General features: G+C 49.7%; 1 protein-coding gene across 1 annotated transcript in view; it reads right to left on the bottom strand.

Moving 5' to 3' along the window:
* Positions 1–13,892: 13,892 nt before the first annotated feature.
* Positions 13,893–19,140, bottom strand: part of IL13RA2 (interleukin 13 receptor, alpha 2) — a gene marked incomplete at its 5' end in the record, with an annotated part of 8,382 nt that continues 3,134 nt past the window's right edge. Inside the window, 5 exons of the mRNA XM_010292536.1 lie at positions 13,893–13,935; positions 14,849–14,951; positions 15,605–15,749; positions 16,318–16,475; positions 17,554–17,738. Of these exons, the coding sequence (XP_010290838.1) occupies positions 13,893–13,935; positions 14,849–14,951; positions 15,605–15,749; positions 16,318–16,475; positions 17,554–17,738 (634 nt within the window). The remainder of the gene's footprint in view (positions 13,936–14,848; positions 14,952–15,604; positions 15,750–16,317; positions 16,476–17,553; positions 17,739–19,140) is intronic.

The following is a 19,140-nucleotide window of genomic DNA, read 5'->3' as shown; positions in this document are numbered from 1 at the left end:
GACTCCCTCTCCAATCCTGCTCTTCTCTTTCTATTCTCCAGGAGGCTCTGGCTCCCCGAAGGAAGGTGGGGAATGCGGTTATGGTGTGGTTTTGCGATCCTGGCTGGGATCACTTGCACACTTGGAGAAGCAGCAGGAGAAACAGCGTGAACCCCGAGAAACAGGGCAAACCCCAGTTGTCCGCTTTAACCATTTTATACATGGAGCGCCTCAGATGTATAAAAAGGCCTCCTTTGGTCTTGCAGATGATCCCCAGTTCTGGGATGGAGCAAGCTGTGCTCAGCGTGGCTGGCACTGCCTTCACAGATTGCTTGGATGATGAGAGTCTTGGTTGACCTCGAGAAGAGTGCTCTGGCTTTGTAAGAGCTCTTGTCTTCTTGATCCTCACATCTGTTTATTCCTTAGCTTGTTTAGCATTTGCTTTTATTTTTCAGCATCCTGGGACTTGCAGTGCTGGGGATAAAACACTGCTTTGGGTGCAGAGCAGAAGCTGCTGTGCGTGTGGTGCTGGTCGGGGTCAGGCTGTGAGGGGCAGGATACGTCTCCCTGGGGTATGCTCAGGACAGAGGCTTAAATGAGGGTCCCTGCTCGTTTCTCCTCTCTCAGGAGGGGGTGGGCAGAGCTGGGCAGAGTATGTGACTGGAATCATTTGCTGGTGACGTGGCTCAAAAGCAGACAGTGACCAGGGATAGGAAGGAAGCAAACCTGGAGTTAGTCTACATGGAAGATAATCTGGTTTAACTTTTAAATTTGATTTATTCCATTTCACTCCCAAAGTAAATTATAGTATATCATATTAACGCCACTTACATCTTAATGAATGCATCCACATTGGGATTTAATGTAGTTTAAGTAATCTGCTTTTAATTCACACCATGTATAATTTGAATTATTTTTCCTCTGTAGACAAACCCTCCAAGGCATTGTGTCTTTCTGGCACTGTGCCTCTGGGGTGATGCCTCTCAACGCAATTTTCCTTCTGTAGAATATTGTCTAATGCCAGCTATCACCCATAAGGTTTTTACATCTTCATTAACTAATACACAAATGCTGCAGTGCCCATCTAACATGGATGCATTTAGCATCCCTGACAGCCTCTGGCTATGAAAATCCTCAGAACAGAAAAGCTTACACTAGGCATGGATAAATTCCAATTTACTAACATGAACTGCTTGTGTTCATCCCACCAAAATTAACTTGCAGAAGACATGGAAAATTCTGGTAGTGCTTTGGTGTAACATTGTGCCGTTGCATTGCTGTGTACAGCAACAACCTTGCTGAGGCCACTGCTGAAACATAACATATGGGTTGCATCTGCTGCTGGGCTGCTCCCAGCATTGAAATTTGTGGTCCTCTCTTCTCCCTCATCCCTCCTGGAAAAAATCCATAGTACTTCCATGCAGCCAGGCAAGGTATCCCAGTGCGGAGCGCAGCTTGCTGCTTGCAGAAGGCAGCAGAGAGGCACCATGTGCCAGCCTGCTGATGCTGCCACGGGCTTGAATGCTCGGGAATTCACCAAAAATTCTGGTAACCAGTAAGGACTGGCCAGAGACACAGACTGGTGCCTTCAGTACCTGCCCTTTGCTCTGAGTCAGATTTGGCTATCTATCTATCTCAAACAGTACAGAAAAATCAGAAAGATCACATTGCTTTATAAGTTCTTTTTTTTTTTTTTTCCCCTTGGGTGAATTCATAGCACATCTTTTCCAAACATGTATATATGTGTGTGTGTATATATATGTGTGAGTGTGTACATATATATATACATATATATGTATTTAAAAGCCAATCACAGACTTCGAAAGCATTTAGCAATAACTTGAATTACAGTAGCTTCTAGCACATGTGTGAATAGGTCATGTGTGAATAGGTCATTTTCCACAGCATCCTCAAACTCAGTGTAAGTCCACACACAGGCATTGTCTTCGCATAGGAGCCTTCATGTCCTACCCTCGCCGGTTCTCTTGTATGGGAAAAAAAAGGAACCTACTATATTTGGATGTAAATAATGGGAATTGAACAGAGAATATACAGAATTTTTATAAATGTTTTTAAAAATTCAGCACCAGAACTGTAAATATGTCGAGCGTTGTGACTCAGCTGGACCCGTACTGATGTATGTCACTTGTTTAGATAAACAGACAAGGGGACTGCCTTACAGCGCCTGCATTCTCTCCCGGCCAGCGGGTGATAACATTTTTGTGAATGGTTAAACACTGTCACCCAACTTCCTTTGGGTCATTCACATCAGGGTTTTGTGATGCTGCTATTAATTTATTAAAGAAAGTTTGTTGGTTTAATCACTCTTAATTTTTTTCATGGTCTATCAGAAAATAAATAAATGAACATGCCCTCTCTTTCTTTCATCTGTCCCCAGTTAAAATCTTTCCTGAGTGAAAAATATGTCCTGACCAAAAAAAAAACCCCAACAACAAAAAATGAGGATGAGGATTACTTTCATTTCTCCTCCCACACTGGAAGTATGGCCCACAGTTGCTTAATCACAGAAATTAGTGTCAGCAGATATCCCAACACTTCCAACCTCAAAACTTGTGAAATACAAAGACGGTGATAAACTCTTCCCCCTCTTCTCCTTGCTCCCTCAAGGAATAACTTTTTAAATTGACATTTTTTAAATTACCTCAATTTGAAGAATGGATTTAGTGCTCTGCAACCTAACCAAAGTCAGGTTGTCCCCAGAGCAGCTTTGCTTCTCCTGTAGGCATTACCCATGGCGGTGCCTCAAGAAGCCCTGCCCTGGGGCTGCCTGGTCGGAGCGCCCGCTGGAAGTTTCGTGTGAGTCCTCAAACCTCGGCTCAGGTATACAGGTTTGTGTTACAAACAGCGTGCGTGGTGGTGTTTTGTTCTCAGTTGGGACTGATCAAGTGAAAATAGTTCCTTGGAAATGGTGCTGAAATGTGTTGGCTGCTTCGTTTCCCAAAGCAGATGGGAGCTGTGCGGGCGGGCTGCCTGCAAAGCTGCGCGTGCACGTAGAGGCTCCGACCCAGCAAACAGACCGCCCTGTGTGACCTGCATCGGGGGGTCTACTGTGGGGTCAGCCTCTGAACTAGCGCCTTCCTGAGCTGTAGGGGCTTGCAGCCTCCCCCCCCAGAAGCCAGAAGCAAGGCTGGCCATGTTTGCTCAGCCACAAAGCCTTGTGGCTGAGCAACTTGGCTTCCAGACCTGAGCTGGCTCATCTACATCTGTGATATGTTGCCCCACAGAGCCAAGACTGGGGTGCAGCATCCACGGAGTCAGCTCTGGTAGCTTGGGGACAAGGGCCTGCTCCTTCAGTCCTGTGCTCGCAGAAGGTAAGAGCAGCTCCCCAGAGGCTGTGGCACTGGGGACACGGTTCAGAGACAATGCTGAGGAGCCTCAAGGCACCCCACCTCAGCATGGCTCTCCTTGTTTTAGTGACTTCGTGAGTCAGCAATGGTTTTTATCTGAGTGATAATTTAAAGATGCTAAAATTAGGTAATGTGTCAGCATGAACAGGGTGGTTAGTGCCTTTTTCTCTCTAGAGACACTCGTGTCAACGATTAGTGCCTTTCTTCTAGACAGTCCTACAGAGAGGGTCATCGCTGGTGTGGAGCGTGGCCAGTGCTCTTCCCTTCCAAGTCAGCAGGCTGACTGCAGTCAGCTGATGTGCTGGAGCCATGAGGGCCCTGGATATGGAGACCCAAATTCCAAAGGAAAAATCTATTTTAAAGAAAAAAGCAAACCCCGAGCAGCTCTTCAGAAATATTGTTTAGCTTTGAGCTAATGAAAGGTGTCTGATATTCTTGCAGACAAATTATGCTAATCTGGCATTCCAAAAGCAGTGTCCATCATGCGATAAAGATGCAGATGTGTCTTGGATGGGTTTCGACCCTGGGTCATAGTATCGTTCGGATAGCTACACAGCGAGCCAAGAACCGCACTTGGCTTTGTCTCCATTTCAGACTGGGGCGGAAAAGGCATCAGAAGGTTTTTCCTGGGAAAAAGCGTACAAAGACCACCAAGCCTCAGGCAGGTACATCTCAGAAGAACAGAGATGGACAGATGTACACACACATCTGCACACATGAACACACGCATCCCAGGGCCCCCAGAGAGCAACAGGAGATGTCATCGTGCTTCAGTCTTCCCTTGAAAAAATGGGAAGAGCTGGACAGCTGGGGAGGAAACCTGTGTTGGGGAGATCAAATGCGGCTGTAGGTCCTACTGTGAAATGTGGGCTGGGATTCTAAATCTAAAATCTAGTGGTGGGATTGCATGTACCAAAAAAATGCTCTTTATTTTTTCACTTTTAACTATGAAGTTCTTATTGACTGCTGCTTCTCCCTCACTTTCCTTTACGTCTCAGGTCTTCTGCTTGTTTGCTTTTACCCACACTGAAACTTGTGCTCTGAAGCTGCCAGAAGTCGACAAAATATCTATGATGTGATGTGCCAGTCCCTCTCGGCTGTGCAGGGATACTGCAATCCCGTAACAACATGGAGACGGAGAGCCTTCAGGTGCGTGATTTTAGATATATATGAGACAGACAATCAATGCAGCACGGCATGCTTGACGATTAAAGAGCCACGCCAGAAGATCCTTAATGAACAGTCAAGTGCCTGAGCTACACACTGAAAAATTTTGCTTAAAACTGTGCTAAATCATGGGTTCTGCTGACAGCAGGAGGGTGTGTTGGTACGCGGCGGGGGAGTCCGGCGGTGCAGCGTTCCCTGAGCCGCACGCTGCTCCGGGCAGCCCTCCTGCGTGCTCCTGCCGGGAGGGTGCTTGTTTTACCACCCAGCACAGCATCTCCTGGCACGCTGCCCCGCGGGGTTTACTCCACTCTGCTCAGCAGTGCCACTGCAGAAAAGGTTGCAAAAGCCTGGCCTCCTGCGCCACAGCTTCAAAGATTTTGGGAGGGACCTAGCAAGTGGCTGAGTGTCTAACGGCGACAGAGTTAACAGTCTAACAGTTGACAGAGTCAACTCTGATTGCGCTGGGGTGGTGAAAGCAAGAGAATTACGCAGACTCCTCACAGCAGCCAATGGGTGAAAAATTATTGTGGAACATTAAGACTGTGAAGCAATCCTGGTTATGTATTACATCCCTCATGAATGTTGCCTTATGCTCTGCTTCCCCAGAAAATGGAGCATCTCTTAGCATACAAATACAATTTCCCCAGCAGTTTCCTGGGACAACGGCTGCTGCTTTGTCACTCCAGTGGGCTACCAACACTTAGGTGTGAGGTGACTTGAAAAGTGAATCATGCAGCCTCACACAGGGGCATGTTAAATTCACTGTTCTGGACTTCCTTGTGCTTGAATTGTAATTAGTTCAACAAATTGGATAAATTAATGTTTAATTAAAATACAGCTTAATTATCCGACATATGTTTTTAATAGGATCTAATTGTTGCATTTTGAGTTATTTGAATTGCTGATGCACTAAAAACTATCTGTAGGCTGGTGCCTGTTAGATCGCTGCCTGGTTGCATTTGTTAAAATTTAGAGCAGTTTTACATTTGTGCGTGCTGCTGATGTCAGTGTCTCCTCCTGCAGAAGAACAGGCAGATGCTAGTGACAGATGCTCATCAAAGCCACTGAAGATTTTAGTCAGGGCCCTTTTCCCAGACTGAGGGCTAGAACAGCTCTTCTGCAACTTTTGGGGGAGGAAGACTTCAGGTGCCCTTCCTGCGGAGCCCACACTTCCCAGAGATCCTGATCCCGCTCAAAGCAACAGGTAAGTGCAAATGCCCAGCAGAGATCTCAGCTGCGCTGGGGGTTCCTCCCCTACAGGCACCAATAGCTCACGTCCCAAAATGTCTTCAGAGAGGACCCGCAGGCGGCAGTGGCTCACCCGGGAAGCCGCGGCAATGTTTAGCCCTCTCGGCTAAGTACTCCCCTTCTTTGTGCAGCGCAGCCGCAAGGCTGGCGCAGCGGTGGGGTAACGCTCACGCGAGCACCCGGCCCACCTCGCACCGTCCCTCGGTCTTGCTGAAGAGAAAACCGCCCGCGCCCTCCGCCAGGCTGCCCTGCGATGGCGGTTGGCAATCGGTGGGACGCGTCACTGGCTCCGTGCAACGCAGCGGGTGATGCCGCAAACCACGGTGAACAAAGGGTGGTTTTCCTTAGCCAGAGCTTTCCTCCTTGAGGGTAAAGCAGTGTGGTTGACATTGCCCGCTGCGCTGTAGTTAGCTGGCACTTCTGCTTTAAAAAATAGACGGGACGGTGTGTCGGGCCTGAGCAGCCCCCGCGATAGGCACGGCGGGGGACGCACGCCCAGGCGGGGCCGCAGGGAGCCCTTTTAACGCGAAGAGGGGAGAAAGCTTGGCTTGTTCCTCCTAGCAGCCAAAGATGGGTGAAGAAAGCTCTCCATCAGGACATCAGGGAACGCTTGTTCTGACTAAGGAGGGAGAGGAGCTGTTTAGGCTAAATGAAAACACCGGCATACAAAAAGGGCCAGAAATAAACGAGGAATTAGAAGCAGGTTTCTAACAGGTGGAGTGCTCCGGGTCTGGAAGCGCACTTTCTGGTGAGGCAGCAGTAACAGCAGCCAAAAAGCCTACTGAGGGCCCAGCTCTTGCATCCAGGCAGGAATTCCTGGTACGGGGGTGCAGCGGGGGGCCCGGCTCGGCCCTTACGTCCTCCGCCTCCCAGGGGCAGGGCGCGGGCGCCAGCCAGCCATCTGCACGGCGGCACCTCTGACCTCCCCAGCGGCGTGTCCCAAAGCGTGAGAGGAACAAACATCTTGAAGCAAGAGCACTATTTTTGTGCTACAGTCCTTCCAAGTCCTAGCAAAGCCATGAAAAATGCCACGATTTTGGAGGAAGGCAGACGAGGCCATGCCAAGTCAGCGCATCTCCTGCAAGTAGGAAGTCGAGGGATCGTGAAGGCTGTGTGTTCCCAGCCCTGAGGCCAGCCCCAAGTTGCGTGAAGCAATGTTTCATTTGCATTCTCAGAAGCATCCAGAACCAACCAGCTTGACTAGCCCAAGCCTGACTGCACAGAGTCATGTAAGCAATTTACTTGCAACAGCATTTTCATGGACATTGAGTATTATTGGGGCCAGTCTCAGACTGCTCTGGAGAGCCACAGCATTGAGGTAATGTCCTGTTGGGCTGCCATTAGCTGGTGTAGTTGAGAAAAGACTGGTGAGTGGCTTTAAGGGCTGAGAGCCTGCTTTCTGCTTGCACTGTCTGACTTTTTTAATGCTTTTCTTTGTTGCTGCGTTTCCAACTGTGCAGCCAGGAACTTCATGCTTTTGCTTCAGTAAAATAAATTGTGTTGTTGGCCTTTTAAGCTCTCTGTTGTTGAAAGTGGACTCAGCAGAACCTGGCAGGCAGCAAGGTTATTGCTTTCTCACTGTGAGCGTTTCTAAATAAACTGGCAGCATGGGCACAAACTTCTGGGCGGCTACCAGCCAAGACCACTTGGAGAGTCACAAAGGTTGGGACATATTTCCAGTTCAACAACTAAGAGCTGGAACACCATCAGGTAAAAGGCAAGGACTTTATCCATCTCCTGGGCTTTATGCATCAGCTGGGGACCTCTCGGTGGCTCTCCCAGGCTCTCGGGGCGGCCCTGGCCCAAGGTGCAAAGGATGTTCGGGTACCTAGATGGTCCCAGGGATGGGAACCTGCGTCTGTTGTCTCTGGTTTCTTCTCCTGTGTACATTTTCTGTAGCCATTCCATGGAGAAAGCTGTATGCACCGGATTGTTTGACACACCCTTTGCATCTGTTTGCTGTTACTGAAGTTGCACTTGCGTGTCATGGCCATGCAGGGAGGGGTGCTTGGGGAGGGGAGGTCAGCACGACCAAGGGCAGCCGGGAGGCTGCAGTCCTTGTGAAGGTCAGGTCTTGCACAAGCAGACTGGCAGAAAAGGCTGGCTGTGGGCTGCCAGAGCAGTCGGCACGCAGGCGGATCGACAGCAGAACCGGAGCAGGATGGAGCTGGGGACGGTTGGACACTTACAGCAGCACATGTTCACATGTGGCACTTGGCATCTTCAGTTTATCCGGCGTATGTTCCAGTGCAACCTTTCTTTCCAGATGTGAGCAGATGAATAGATGTTCAGTGCTCAGCGCTTGACCCTGTGCCTGGGGTGGTGAGGGAGTGGTGTGTTTACAGATTTTAGCCTTGAAATGAAGAACTTCCTCTCCCAAGAACATCATGTTTCCTGAAATTCCAGTGAAGAACTTTTTGCCAGTCTTCGTTTGTTCTTAAATCATAAAGATATCTAGATAAGTGAATTCTATTAAAGGAGGGTGTTCCCTGCTTTGTAAAAAAAGCCTCTGATATTTATTACTTGGGTTTTTTTCTGAATGAAAATGACTCCTGTGAGTCCCTGGTGCTTTGGTGAAGGGGGACATCCAAGAGCACTAAAGGTGTGACATGCCTTTACCTCCTCCATTCACAGCTTCCCGGGCAAGGAGAGAAAAAACATAATTCGCAGATGATCAGTGATGGCCATGGCTCAAATCCCCCCACTGCAGGAGCTTGGGGCGGCCTTTCGCACCTTCCAGCAAAGGCAGGGCAATGCAGCCCAAGCCGGGATCTCGGGGGAGGCAGAGGTGTTGTGCGGGCTGTCTTTGCTGCCGGAGAGGCGCGCACGCGCGGCCGGGGACCACCGCAGGGCTGCCACCACGCCTGTCAAGCCCCTGTGCTTAAGGATGCACCTGCACGCAGCTCACTGTGGGGTGAGACCTGCTTAAACACTGAGCTGGTTTCCTGGGCAGAGCGATCAGAAAAGGAAACGTTGAGGCCATGTTTAGGATTTTTAAATTAGTGTTCTTTTCTTTTTTAAATGTGTCTGGTGGCGTAACACTTGCTGAAATGGCATTTTAATTCCTGAGCAGAGCACTCCCATGATCCGTCTGGACGGGGAGCTGGCACAGGAGGCAAGCAGCCCAGGGTGGCAGGGAGGCGAAGACTCGGTTTTGGTGCAAACCTCGCGGTGGCCGTCATTTCTCAGCTGGTTGTTTTATCTCTCTGTACTCTGGGAAGAGGATCTTGACACAGACGGTTTGCAGAGCCGTTTCAGCTGTTCAGACAGCTCAGCCACAATATGTTGCCTCAAATTGTTTTGTTAAGCACATGCTTAACATCTGTACTTGTTTGCCATGAAGCTATGAGAACCACAGACCCTCCTGAGAAAATGCAGCTTATACATAGACATAAACAGCTTGACAGTGCTCTCAAATGTACCCCACTGCACAAGGCAGTGAGCTGCAAACCTGACGTGGCCCATGAAGCTCTTTAGATTTTAGATGATATCATTAGTTACTGCACTCCCAAAGCCTCGACAGATGGAAGCTGAAGCCAGAAAGGCTGTGCTGCTTTACATCCTTTCAAGATCTAGGTACTCCCTAGAGCTGCGGTGGCTCAGGGGTGGGTGCTGAGAACCATGGTGGCTCAGGGTTGGGTGCTGAGACCCATGGTGGCTCAGGGGTGGGTGCTGAGACCCATGGTGGCTCAGGGGTGGGTGCTGAGAACCATGGTGGCTCTGTGGTGGGTGCTGAGACCCATGGTGGCTCTGGGGTGGGTGCTGAGAACCATGGTGGCTTGGGTGTGTGTGCTGAGAACCATGGTGGCTCTGGGGTGGCTGCTGAGAACCATGGTGGCTCAGGGGTGGGTGCTGAGACCCATGGTGGCCCAGGGTTGCATGCTGAGACCCATGGTGGCTCTGGGGTGGGTGCTGAGAACCATGGTGGCTCTGGGATGGGTGCTGAGAACCATGGTGGCTCTGGGGTGGGTGCTGAGACCCATGGTGGCTCAGGGTTGCATGCTGAGACCCATGGTGGCTCTGGGGTGGGTGCTGAGAACCATGGTGGCTCTGGGATGGGTGCTGAGACCCATGGTGGCTCTGGGGGTGGATGCTGAGACCCATGGTGGCTTGTGCATGCAGGAGCTGCTGCCAGAATGAGGCAGGTACATACAGCAGGGCACAGTCCGCACTCAGCCGAGCCTCCAGTTTGAGCTGATGGGGTATTTCTGTGGTGCTCAGTGGCATGAGCATGGGAGGGGGGGAAGGGGCAGGGCCTGGATTTGGCTGGCACATGCCATGGGAGACGCAGCTCCGGTCAGTGCAGCAGCGCTGGGCCGTGGTCGTAATGCCCCAAGACACCAGCGGTGACGTTCCCTGGCAGTCAGCACGGCACTGAATGATGGAGCAAAGGTGTGACACTTCTCCGCTTAGCAGTACAAAAAGAACAAAACTCATCTATCTTACAGTGAGAGCACTACTGTCCCCTCTATTTAATTTTTATGCACTAAATACTGAATTCTGGTGGAAGCGATGCTGCACCTGCTTGCCTCCTCCTCTGCGTCCAAGCACAGATGCTGACACCCAGTGGCCATGGACTTTCCAGCGCCTGTACGAGATGGCAACCTGCAGCAGAGATGCCTCAGCTGGCGAGACACAACTTCTACCTTTTCATTTCCTCAAGTGCAAGAGGAGTAAAGAGCTCCTGCGACATGCCAGCCTTGCTGTGTGCCTTTCAGCCATTGGCAAGCTATAGTGGTTGAAACACTTCAAAATCTTGTATTCAGAGGCTGTTCAGAAAAATGAGCAAAATCTGAGGATGGGTAATGAGGAAACAAGAGGTAAACTGGTTTTCAAATTATTCTCTTTTTGGCAGCTTGAAAATAGACCTCAGTGAGAGAAGGAGGGCGATTTTGTGAGTTCAGAGACTCCGGTGACCTTGGCATTCGCCTTCCCTGTTTTGCTACTTCCCAAAAGCAGTTAGAATATGAGAGACGCAAATTGATTTTGCATTTCCCTGCAGTACGTGCAGGATCATGCTTTCATCCGTTTGACAAGTATTGACATTCTCTAGGGGAAGAACTCTGTGGGAAAGGTTGCTTTTTATTCTTTGACAAATGGCTCTAAGACTTTATCAGTCAAAGACAGAAAAAAGACCCTAAACTCAAGGGTGTGCAAAGGAGTTCTCTTTGTATTTTTGGCAAAGACATGCCTCACCAGACATGTGGGGCTAAGATGGTAAAAACACCGGGGAACCCAGTCATGAGCTGGGAGCAATAAGAGCAGAGCATGCCAAAAGAGGGATTTTGAAAGCACTTTACTGAAAATATTAATTATGGACTACAGCAAATGAATTAAACCACTGTAATGCAAATACTGTGTGAAAGAAATACGTAATTATTGTAATTCTATAAACATAGGGGAAAAAGCATACTCCTGAAATTCTAGCAAGGTTCAGGGTGTTAGGAAGGACTAGCAGCTGGCCACCTATTAGGATTAAATTTTGCCCATGCTGCAGATGTGATGCTGTAAGACAGCGAGTGGCGGGTGTCTTCCTGCTGCTGCAGCAAGGACCGTCTGCAGGGGGGAGTTCGGAGAGCGGGGAGCCCCGCGCCGGGGCCAAGCCCCGCTTTCCTTACCTAAACACTCCTGTAAAGCTGCGGCATACAGATACCATAAGTAGATGTACTTAATTTATCACTCTGTTACTAGGCAGGTTTCTAGGCAGGCTTCATCCTAACTTTCCTATTTCGTGGTTGCTGAAATAGCTCTCATCTTCTTTGGGGTGAGTTCTAGCTGCGGAGGTACAACATCCATTCCTTTCCTTTGCCACCTCTTACCTGCGCCCATTCCCTTTAATTCTTCTTCCCTTCTCACCTCTTTTTGGACAAAATTAGACTAGAAACTTTAACCCAGCTTAAACCCATGCAGCAGGACGGGGTTTGCCGCACCATTTGGCTCGCTCCAGATGCCCGTGCCTGGCGTTCCCACGTGGTGCAGTGAGGTCGCGTCAGATGTACCCAGGGCAGCAGGGTGGGCTCTAGCTGCCTGCCTCGCTTTTCCCCCGGGGGAGGTTCACAATGCACTCATGTGTTTTTAGTAAAGTTTAAACTGTTTAAGAAGCTGGCAGAACATCAGAGGCCTACCAGGAGCTATTTCCAGGAATGGCAAAGCTCAGTGGGACTCTTTCCAACAGCTTTCTCAAGTGCTTTTTCTGGTTTTAACCATTATTATTAATGCAGTAACTGTTGCCCTGATCTGAAAACCCATAACCCAAATGCTACCCAGTTCTGGATGTGCCAAAGTCAGTCCTCTAGTTCCTGAAAGTACCCAAAAAGCCTAGAATGAGCTTGGCTGAGCATCTCTGCTCATCCTGGTCTTGTAGAGCAGGAGATCCAGGCTTGGTCCTCCCAGAGATGGCCAGGGGCAGCGGTGGAGCAGGGCTGTGCCCCTTGTCGCTGCAAAAATCCTGCTGGAGACCGGAGAGGGAAGGAAGGGGACTCTGCAGCTGGTGGGAAGGCACCAAGCAGAGAGCTGCTCTCTCCCATCGCACAGAGGGGGAAATGCTGTCCTGAGGCTCCTGCATCTGGCCTGTTGAATGGACCCAGCATTCCGCTGAACTGCTCTGATGAGCGTGTTTTGGAGACATCCGCAGGCCAGGTCTCCCCGTGCGGGGGCCGGGGGCTGCTTCTGGGCCAAGCCAGCTTTCGTCCTGCTTTCTTCCCTCTCTCGTGGTTCCTTTCACCTTCTCTGTTAGATCAGTCAATGCCTTGCAAGTCCAGCTCCCTCTCCATTTCTAACGTGCTGCATTCATCAAGGTAAAACACAGTATTTCAATGCCTATTGCATGCTCACGGGTATTTTTAAACGTGAAGCCATCCGATGCTGGCTGGCCAGAAGCCCCAGGAGACAGTAGAGGCAGAGGTTGTGTCTCATCAAAATAACAACAGCCAGGAAACCTCATTTCTGCTCCAGTCTGTGCACAGACCATTTTTTCTAGTGCTTTACTCCTTTGGTTGCTCCCCAAGTAACATTGGGTTGTTGCCCATTTAGCAATGGAAGCAGCTGATGGTGATTGAGTAATTTTGCAGTTGGATGTGTGAGACAGCACTTGCTGTGTTGTTTTGTGCCTGATTGGATTAACATGGCTCTTTACATAGCTGATAGACGTAAACTTGATTTTCTCTCTAAGCTTCCACTGTTCACTAGAAATTCCCATTTTGAATAAATGCTCCTGTAGGAAAATATGTCTTCTGTGTTGATCAGATGAAATGAGAGCACGCTAAACAGCTGGGTTTGAGATGGTTAGTTCTTTGACCAAAAAAACCAAGAATGGGCTTGGAGCACAGTGTCTCATCTAGTGCTTTTTTTTTTTCATTTTTTTTTTAAATCATCATCATAGGGAATAGTTCCTTGAAAATCAGTCACCAATTTCATCAGCTGAATGCATGGTACTGAGAGACATCTTGGTGCTTCATTGAATTCTGGTACCAGTGCCCGCTTCCTAGAGAGGTTCCCACACTGCCTTTGCCCAAGTAACCCTCACTTCTCCTCTGAAGTATCTGTCCTTTGCAGTAGCTGTGATCATGCCTTTTTACAGCAGAAGTTTCTCTCAAGGCCTCCCCACTTCAGCTTTGCAACAGATAAGGCATGTCAGTTAATGAAATAAATAGCTCAAGTAGCTCACGTTCAGCACTTAGATGCTCTCAGCAGGATGAGTATTTTGGGGACTAGGAAGTGATGGTGAGGGTGGGGTGGGGTACGGTGGCTAGATGCAGGCGTTTGTACCTAGCATTGTGTGTGAGGTGCTGCCCTTCAGCGTGTGTCCTTGTGGACAGATTTCTAGAGCCCTTAAAAAAAACCCAAACCCACAGAGCAACATGCTATCTTTATTGACAGCAGTTTCCACTGCCTCCTTTTTCTCCCTTGTCCTGTTACCAGAAACAGCTTGCTCCAGAGTCCGTTTAAAACTCCTCCAATGTTTTCCTGGGCCTGTTGAGGGCTTGAACTGCAACAACCAGCCTCGCAAATGGCAGCAGGTAGGGAAGACCCATGTGGGCTACAGAAAGCTCAGGGCTTCTCGGCTGTCCTTGGGATGATGTTCTAAAAGCAATCCATCAAACACAAGCGGTACAACAGTCACAAGCAGAGTTAGCATCCCACCGAGGTGTGCAGTGGCTTTCCTGCTGGGGATCTGAAATGGACACAGACTGTTATTGCCAGCACCAGGGGACGGCTGGGGACGCACTACAGCATCCCCGTCACACATCGCCGCACCCCAGTGGCAACGTGGGAAGCACTTGCTTTCCACGGTTTTCTTGCTAGCATCTGCACTTTGTTTGAATTTCACAAACCAAACCATTTGAAAGATGGATGCAAAACAAAGATGAAGGACTGTGTGTCTCAGACTGCGTGCATTCAACTGCCAAATAGGTGTTAGTTCATCTCCGAGGACAACACAAAGGTATTTCTATAGCCAGTTCTCCCTCATCAGTGATGCCATAAAAGGCATATTAGAAAAGCTACCCACTTGCTTATACTATATGACCATAAGGAAAAGATAATAGTTATCAGCACCAGGGGATCAGTTCTCTCTGTGTGATCCGTCAGACCTGAAGAAAACATCATCAGTACCAATAATTTGGGTATGGGCAAATTCATCCACTGCGTCTGCTTTCCCCTTGTGCCATCATCAGCTGGGATGGGAGCACAAAGAGAATGAGGCTTTAGCCCATAAAAATGGCACTTCTTTTAACACAACTGGTACAAATCTCTGCTGCCTGAGTGGTTTGGAACAAAATATCGGCATTATCTATGCTGCTGTGCATTGCAAGTATTTTTTCCGCATTTAACAGAAGCAGTCTGGGATCATATGAGCAGGATTTGGGTCTCTGCTGTGAGTTTATGGGTTGTTGTGAGGCATTTCATATCAGAAACAGCCACACTTACAATACTGTTTCCTGAAAATAAACTGTTGTTTTGTGTCCAGCCTCAGAGCATCTATTAATGTTTGGCTCTTTGTATTTAATAAGTTGTTTCATTTATAACTGTAGTCTGAGACACCCACATAAAAGCGCATTGCGTGGACAGGCTGCCTTGGTGCTTACCTTTTCTTGCACTGGCCAATCAACATAAATATTATGAGGCTACTTGACAAACTCAGAATGACTGGAATGAGGATAAATAGCTGCTTGTCCTCTTTTCTGGACACTGCAAAGATAAATGACAGCAAATAAGAAAACGCTAGCTTCCAGAATGGGTCATATTACCCCTTACAAAGCTTGGGCTTGGATGCAAACTCAGCCTGCCCAGGTTTGTTACCCTACATTTTTCATTTATTTATTTATTACAGATATATGCCAGGTATATGTTACTGTATAGGGTATCATACTCCTTCAGGGTAACATACATCCTGCATATATACGTAGCTACGGCTATGTGCCCCTTCCCTGCCTTCTGTGTCTTGCAGCAGAGCCAGTGCCCTCGGGGACAGCCCGATAGAGCCTTCGGGGTGCAAAGGAGGATCCGCGCTGCGGGGCAGCCGGGAGGATGCCCTGTGGAGAGACTCCGAGGACCACGTGCCCTCTCCTGCAAAGCAGCCACTCCTCCACCACAGCCGTCCTGGCGCAGCGGGGAAAGGTGCTGGTGCAGAAGCGTTAATATTTTGGGGCTTGCCTGCTAAGCGCGCTGGAGGTGCAAAGCTGTAGGAATGTCTGTGCTGGAGTAGGTTGAGGCTGTAACTAAACCAGGACCCCACCTGCAGTGCCGGACACCTGCAGATGCCCATGGCAGCCATCAGCGCTTGGTCCCAAACAGGCTTTATAAAGGATGTCAGAGCAAGCTGGTTACTTTGCGTTCCATACCAGAGAAACACTCCTGTGTCCATTCGCTCCAAAAGCCCTGGTCTGCACAGAAAATATTTGTTCTCCCCCTGACACGAACACACAAAATGCGGCTTTGATTCGCTCTGGAAATCGTTAAAGCGGTCTCCATTTGGGTTGACACAGACTGAGAAATAAAATAGAGAGAGCAAATGTCAAGGAATTACGTGCCACCACCAGTAGCTCTCCAGCATGGCCTGATGTTTCTGAACGTACTCTCCAGGTGCTGCAAACCCTTGGATTATGTTTTGGCAGTTTTAAATGATTTCATAAGAGTTTTGGACCAGCTAATGCCAATAAGATGATTACGGAGATGAATCTACTTGAAAATACGTACATTGCGGGGGGGCATCATCAGGAAAACAAACCACAACAACCTTCACACTTCCATGACAACAGCTTCCTGAGGTAACGGGCAGGAGGCCTGGGAAAGCGATCGCTCGGAGGCTCGTCCCGGGATCTGTTACCGCTAAAGCAAATGCTGCGGCTGGAGGTCAGGGTGTTAAGTGGGGACCGGAGCAGCCCGTCGGCGTGTTCCGCTGCCAGCACCAGCTGATGTCTCCACAGCGTAGCTAAGACACCGTCCGCAACCCGGTGCGAACCCCAATTTCCTGGCGTGCCGCCCCACCGCCGGCTGTCAGGTGAAGCTCTCCCACCCCTTCCCCTCCCTGCGCCATGGCGTGTGTTGTCCCTACCGCCCAGGCAGCCTCGGCCTCCTCCTGTTCTTCCGCCAGCTGAACCTCATACTCCAGGCACTGGGCCGGTGTTTCGCCACCGGGAGGGCTCCACGCCACGTGGAGCTCCTCGGACGCAGACACGGAAACCACCAGCTGCTTCGGGGGCGAGGGCTTTGCTGTGGGGGGGAGAAAAGAGAGAAGGTCAAGAGGTGCAATCACACAGCTGGTGGTGGGAAAGGCTTCGGTTCGCCACCGCCAGCCTCTGCCCCGCTTCCCGGTCGATGGGATTTCTGAGCTCCCATTGCTCCCAGCCGTGGTGCTGCAGGAGCAGGGATGTCGCTGAGGCCGGAGGGTGGGCTGTTTATTTTAACCGGACACATGGGCTGGGCTAGGTCCTCGCTCTGGGCTGTGGTGCAGGGCTTTGAAACGCTGGGCTGTGAGCGCTGTGCCGGGCCCGTTCCCCTCTCGGTGCGGCCGGCGAGCCCCCCTGCGCCTGACGCGCTCTGCGTTCCAGGAGAGCCTCTGGTTTATGTCAGATGCCCAAAGCCACACGTGAAGCACATGGCAGCACGATCTGAATCCAGAAAACCTGCTTATTAGCCCAGTGGCTTAACTGGAGGACTGGCTATTTATCCCCTGGCATTTACGTGTGGGTAAGTGCATCAGCATGGCAAATGCCCGTAACAAAGAGCGCGTACGTGTATCGGGTTATACATCACGCTATGCTTTGCTTCCTTTCCCTGTCTCTGATGGGTTTGAAATCCACCTCTGGCAGACCTCATCATACCTTACCCTCAATTCTCCCCAGCCTTTAGCCTGGTTTGAACAGCAAAGCCCAAAGATCTCTCCTGTGCTTGCAGGAGCAGCGGTTTCTGTTCCAGCAGCAGTAAATGAAGCCACCTCCATGGCGGTGCTGCTAGAGCCAAAAAACCCCATCGCTTCCCTGCCGTCTGCCCAGCAGACCCATGTATGTCCCAAGTTGTTCAGCTGCCAAGCACAGCACTTGGAGGCACCCATTGACCCTCCAGGGTGGGCACTGAGTGGTGTTGCTCGCCTGCAAACACTGCTGGAAACTGAAGTCCTGTGTGGCATATGCCACAGCCCCTTCCAGGGGGGAAATCCACGCAGACAGATTACAGCCACCCAGCTACAAGAGCATGCGCTTGTTTGAGCCCCCTTGTGCAAGACGTGAGCCTTGGGTGCGTGGTGGCCACGTGGGTCCCCAGAGCCCTGCTGCTTTCCTGCTAGTGTTACCTAGGTTGTGAAGGCGGAGGGTGACGTACAACGGCCGTAGCAGAGTGGCTGCCGCCGAACCATTGACACAAATGCTCAGATCCTTATATTCTGCCTGGCTCAGATTTTGCAACATGCAGCCAATGTTTATACCGTGATCCTGAATATAGTCATCACACTGCGCTGCGTGGTCCAGCCCCTCGTACCTAGCAGTGTATTAGGAAAACAGAAAGAAAAAAATAACCAAAGCAATGGCAGTTACTACTTGGGTAAGGCCTTTTTGTTAAGATTGGACCTAAGCCTCGAGTATCGCCTATGTCCTACCCACTCTTTGCTTCTCACACGTGATCCGAAGCACACTGTTAGGCATCAGTCACTTGGACTCCTGCTATGGGAAAAGTGCAGGGAGGAGGAAAAAACAAATTAACATGCACAGATGGCTTCCCAGGTTAGTTTGTTGGCTGTGTCAGCCTCTCCCCAAGCCCATTCCTGGAGCAGAAGAGGCCTCACGAGGTGCCATGGTGTGAGTAGAGCTGGGGCAGGATCTGGTCCCTACTCACAGGGACACCCATCCTCCCATGGGATGCTTAAGGCACCATCGGCCACCAACTCTCCTCCCAAGCCAAAACACAGTGGTTTGTGGCAGGTGACACGTGCCATGTATATAATAAGTGTTAACGAGCTGCTATGGCTGATTGCGGGTGGGTCCCATGCATCTACCTCAGTACGTGATGGAAACCCAGGGATGGGAGTGAGGAAGGGGTTTGCTGGTTATTAGCTAATGTGCAACCACAACTCCGTCCTCTCAAACCGCCTCCTGTCTTTGGAGGCCGCTCCCCAAAGCCTAGTTGCTGGCCCCGTCCTGGAAATACTAAGTGGTGTTTCATGTTGCCTTTTAAGAGTCCCGCTGGGTTAGTGCCCTCGAGGCAGGGCTGAATCCAGCCTCTGCGCTCTACACCTAATGCGAGTCTCCCTGCACAGCATGTTCTGTCTGGGGGAAAAACGTGTGTGGCAGTGCTATAAAAATTAACTCACAGGGATCAAAGGATGCCATGGCTGTGTTCCCACCCGCTCTCGTTATACAATGGAACCCAGATCCAAATGCCTGGTTTTGTTACAGGCAGTTAAATAAGAGTGAGTTTGTTGGGGTTTTTTTGGGAACGAATCATGAATTTCCATGGTTTCCTTCAAGCAGACTTCTGTAGTAAGCGAAATGTTTTTAAATCAATGTTTCTGCTTTGAATACTATTTCCAAGAGCTATATGGAAACTATTTTTGAAAAGCAACAACTATCATTTTCTACATGTAGCCCAAAGGCATGAAACCAAATGATTTCCTAACTAGTGATCCTTACCAGAGTATCATAGGAATTGAAGCACAAATACAGGATTTACTTTGTCCAAAACCACTAAGTCTAGCTTTGTTTTTCTAGCAGAACGGGATCATTAGGCAGCATTATAAAAGAAACAACTGAGAAGCATGCATTATTACTGCCTTTTGGCAGCATGTTTGCTTGTATGAGATGTGCTAAGGCTATGAAAAGATATTTGAAGAGTAGAACTGTTAGTTGCCTAGAAGCCCTGCTCTTTGTATAGGGTTCACTGAGCT

Source organism: Phaethon lepturus, unplaced genomic scaffold (genome assembly GCF_000687285.1).
Source record: "Phaethon lepturus isolate BGI_N335 unplaced genomic scaffold, ASM68728v1 scaffold20630, whole genome shotgun sequence".
Classification (NCBI taxonomy): domain Eukaryota; kingdom Metazoa; phylum Chordata; class Aves; order Phaethontiformes; family Phaethontidae; genus Phaethon; species Phaethon lepturus.
This window is presented reverse-complemented; position numbering and strand designations above follow the sequence as displayed.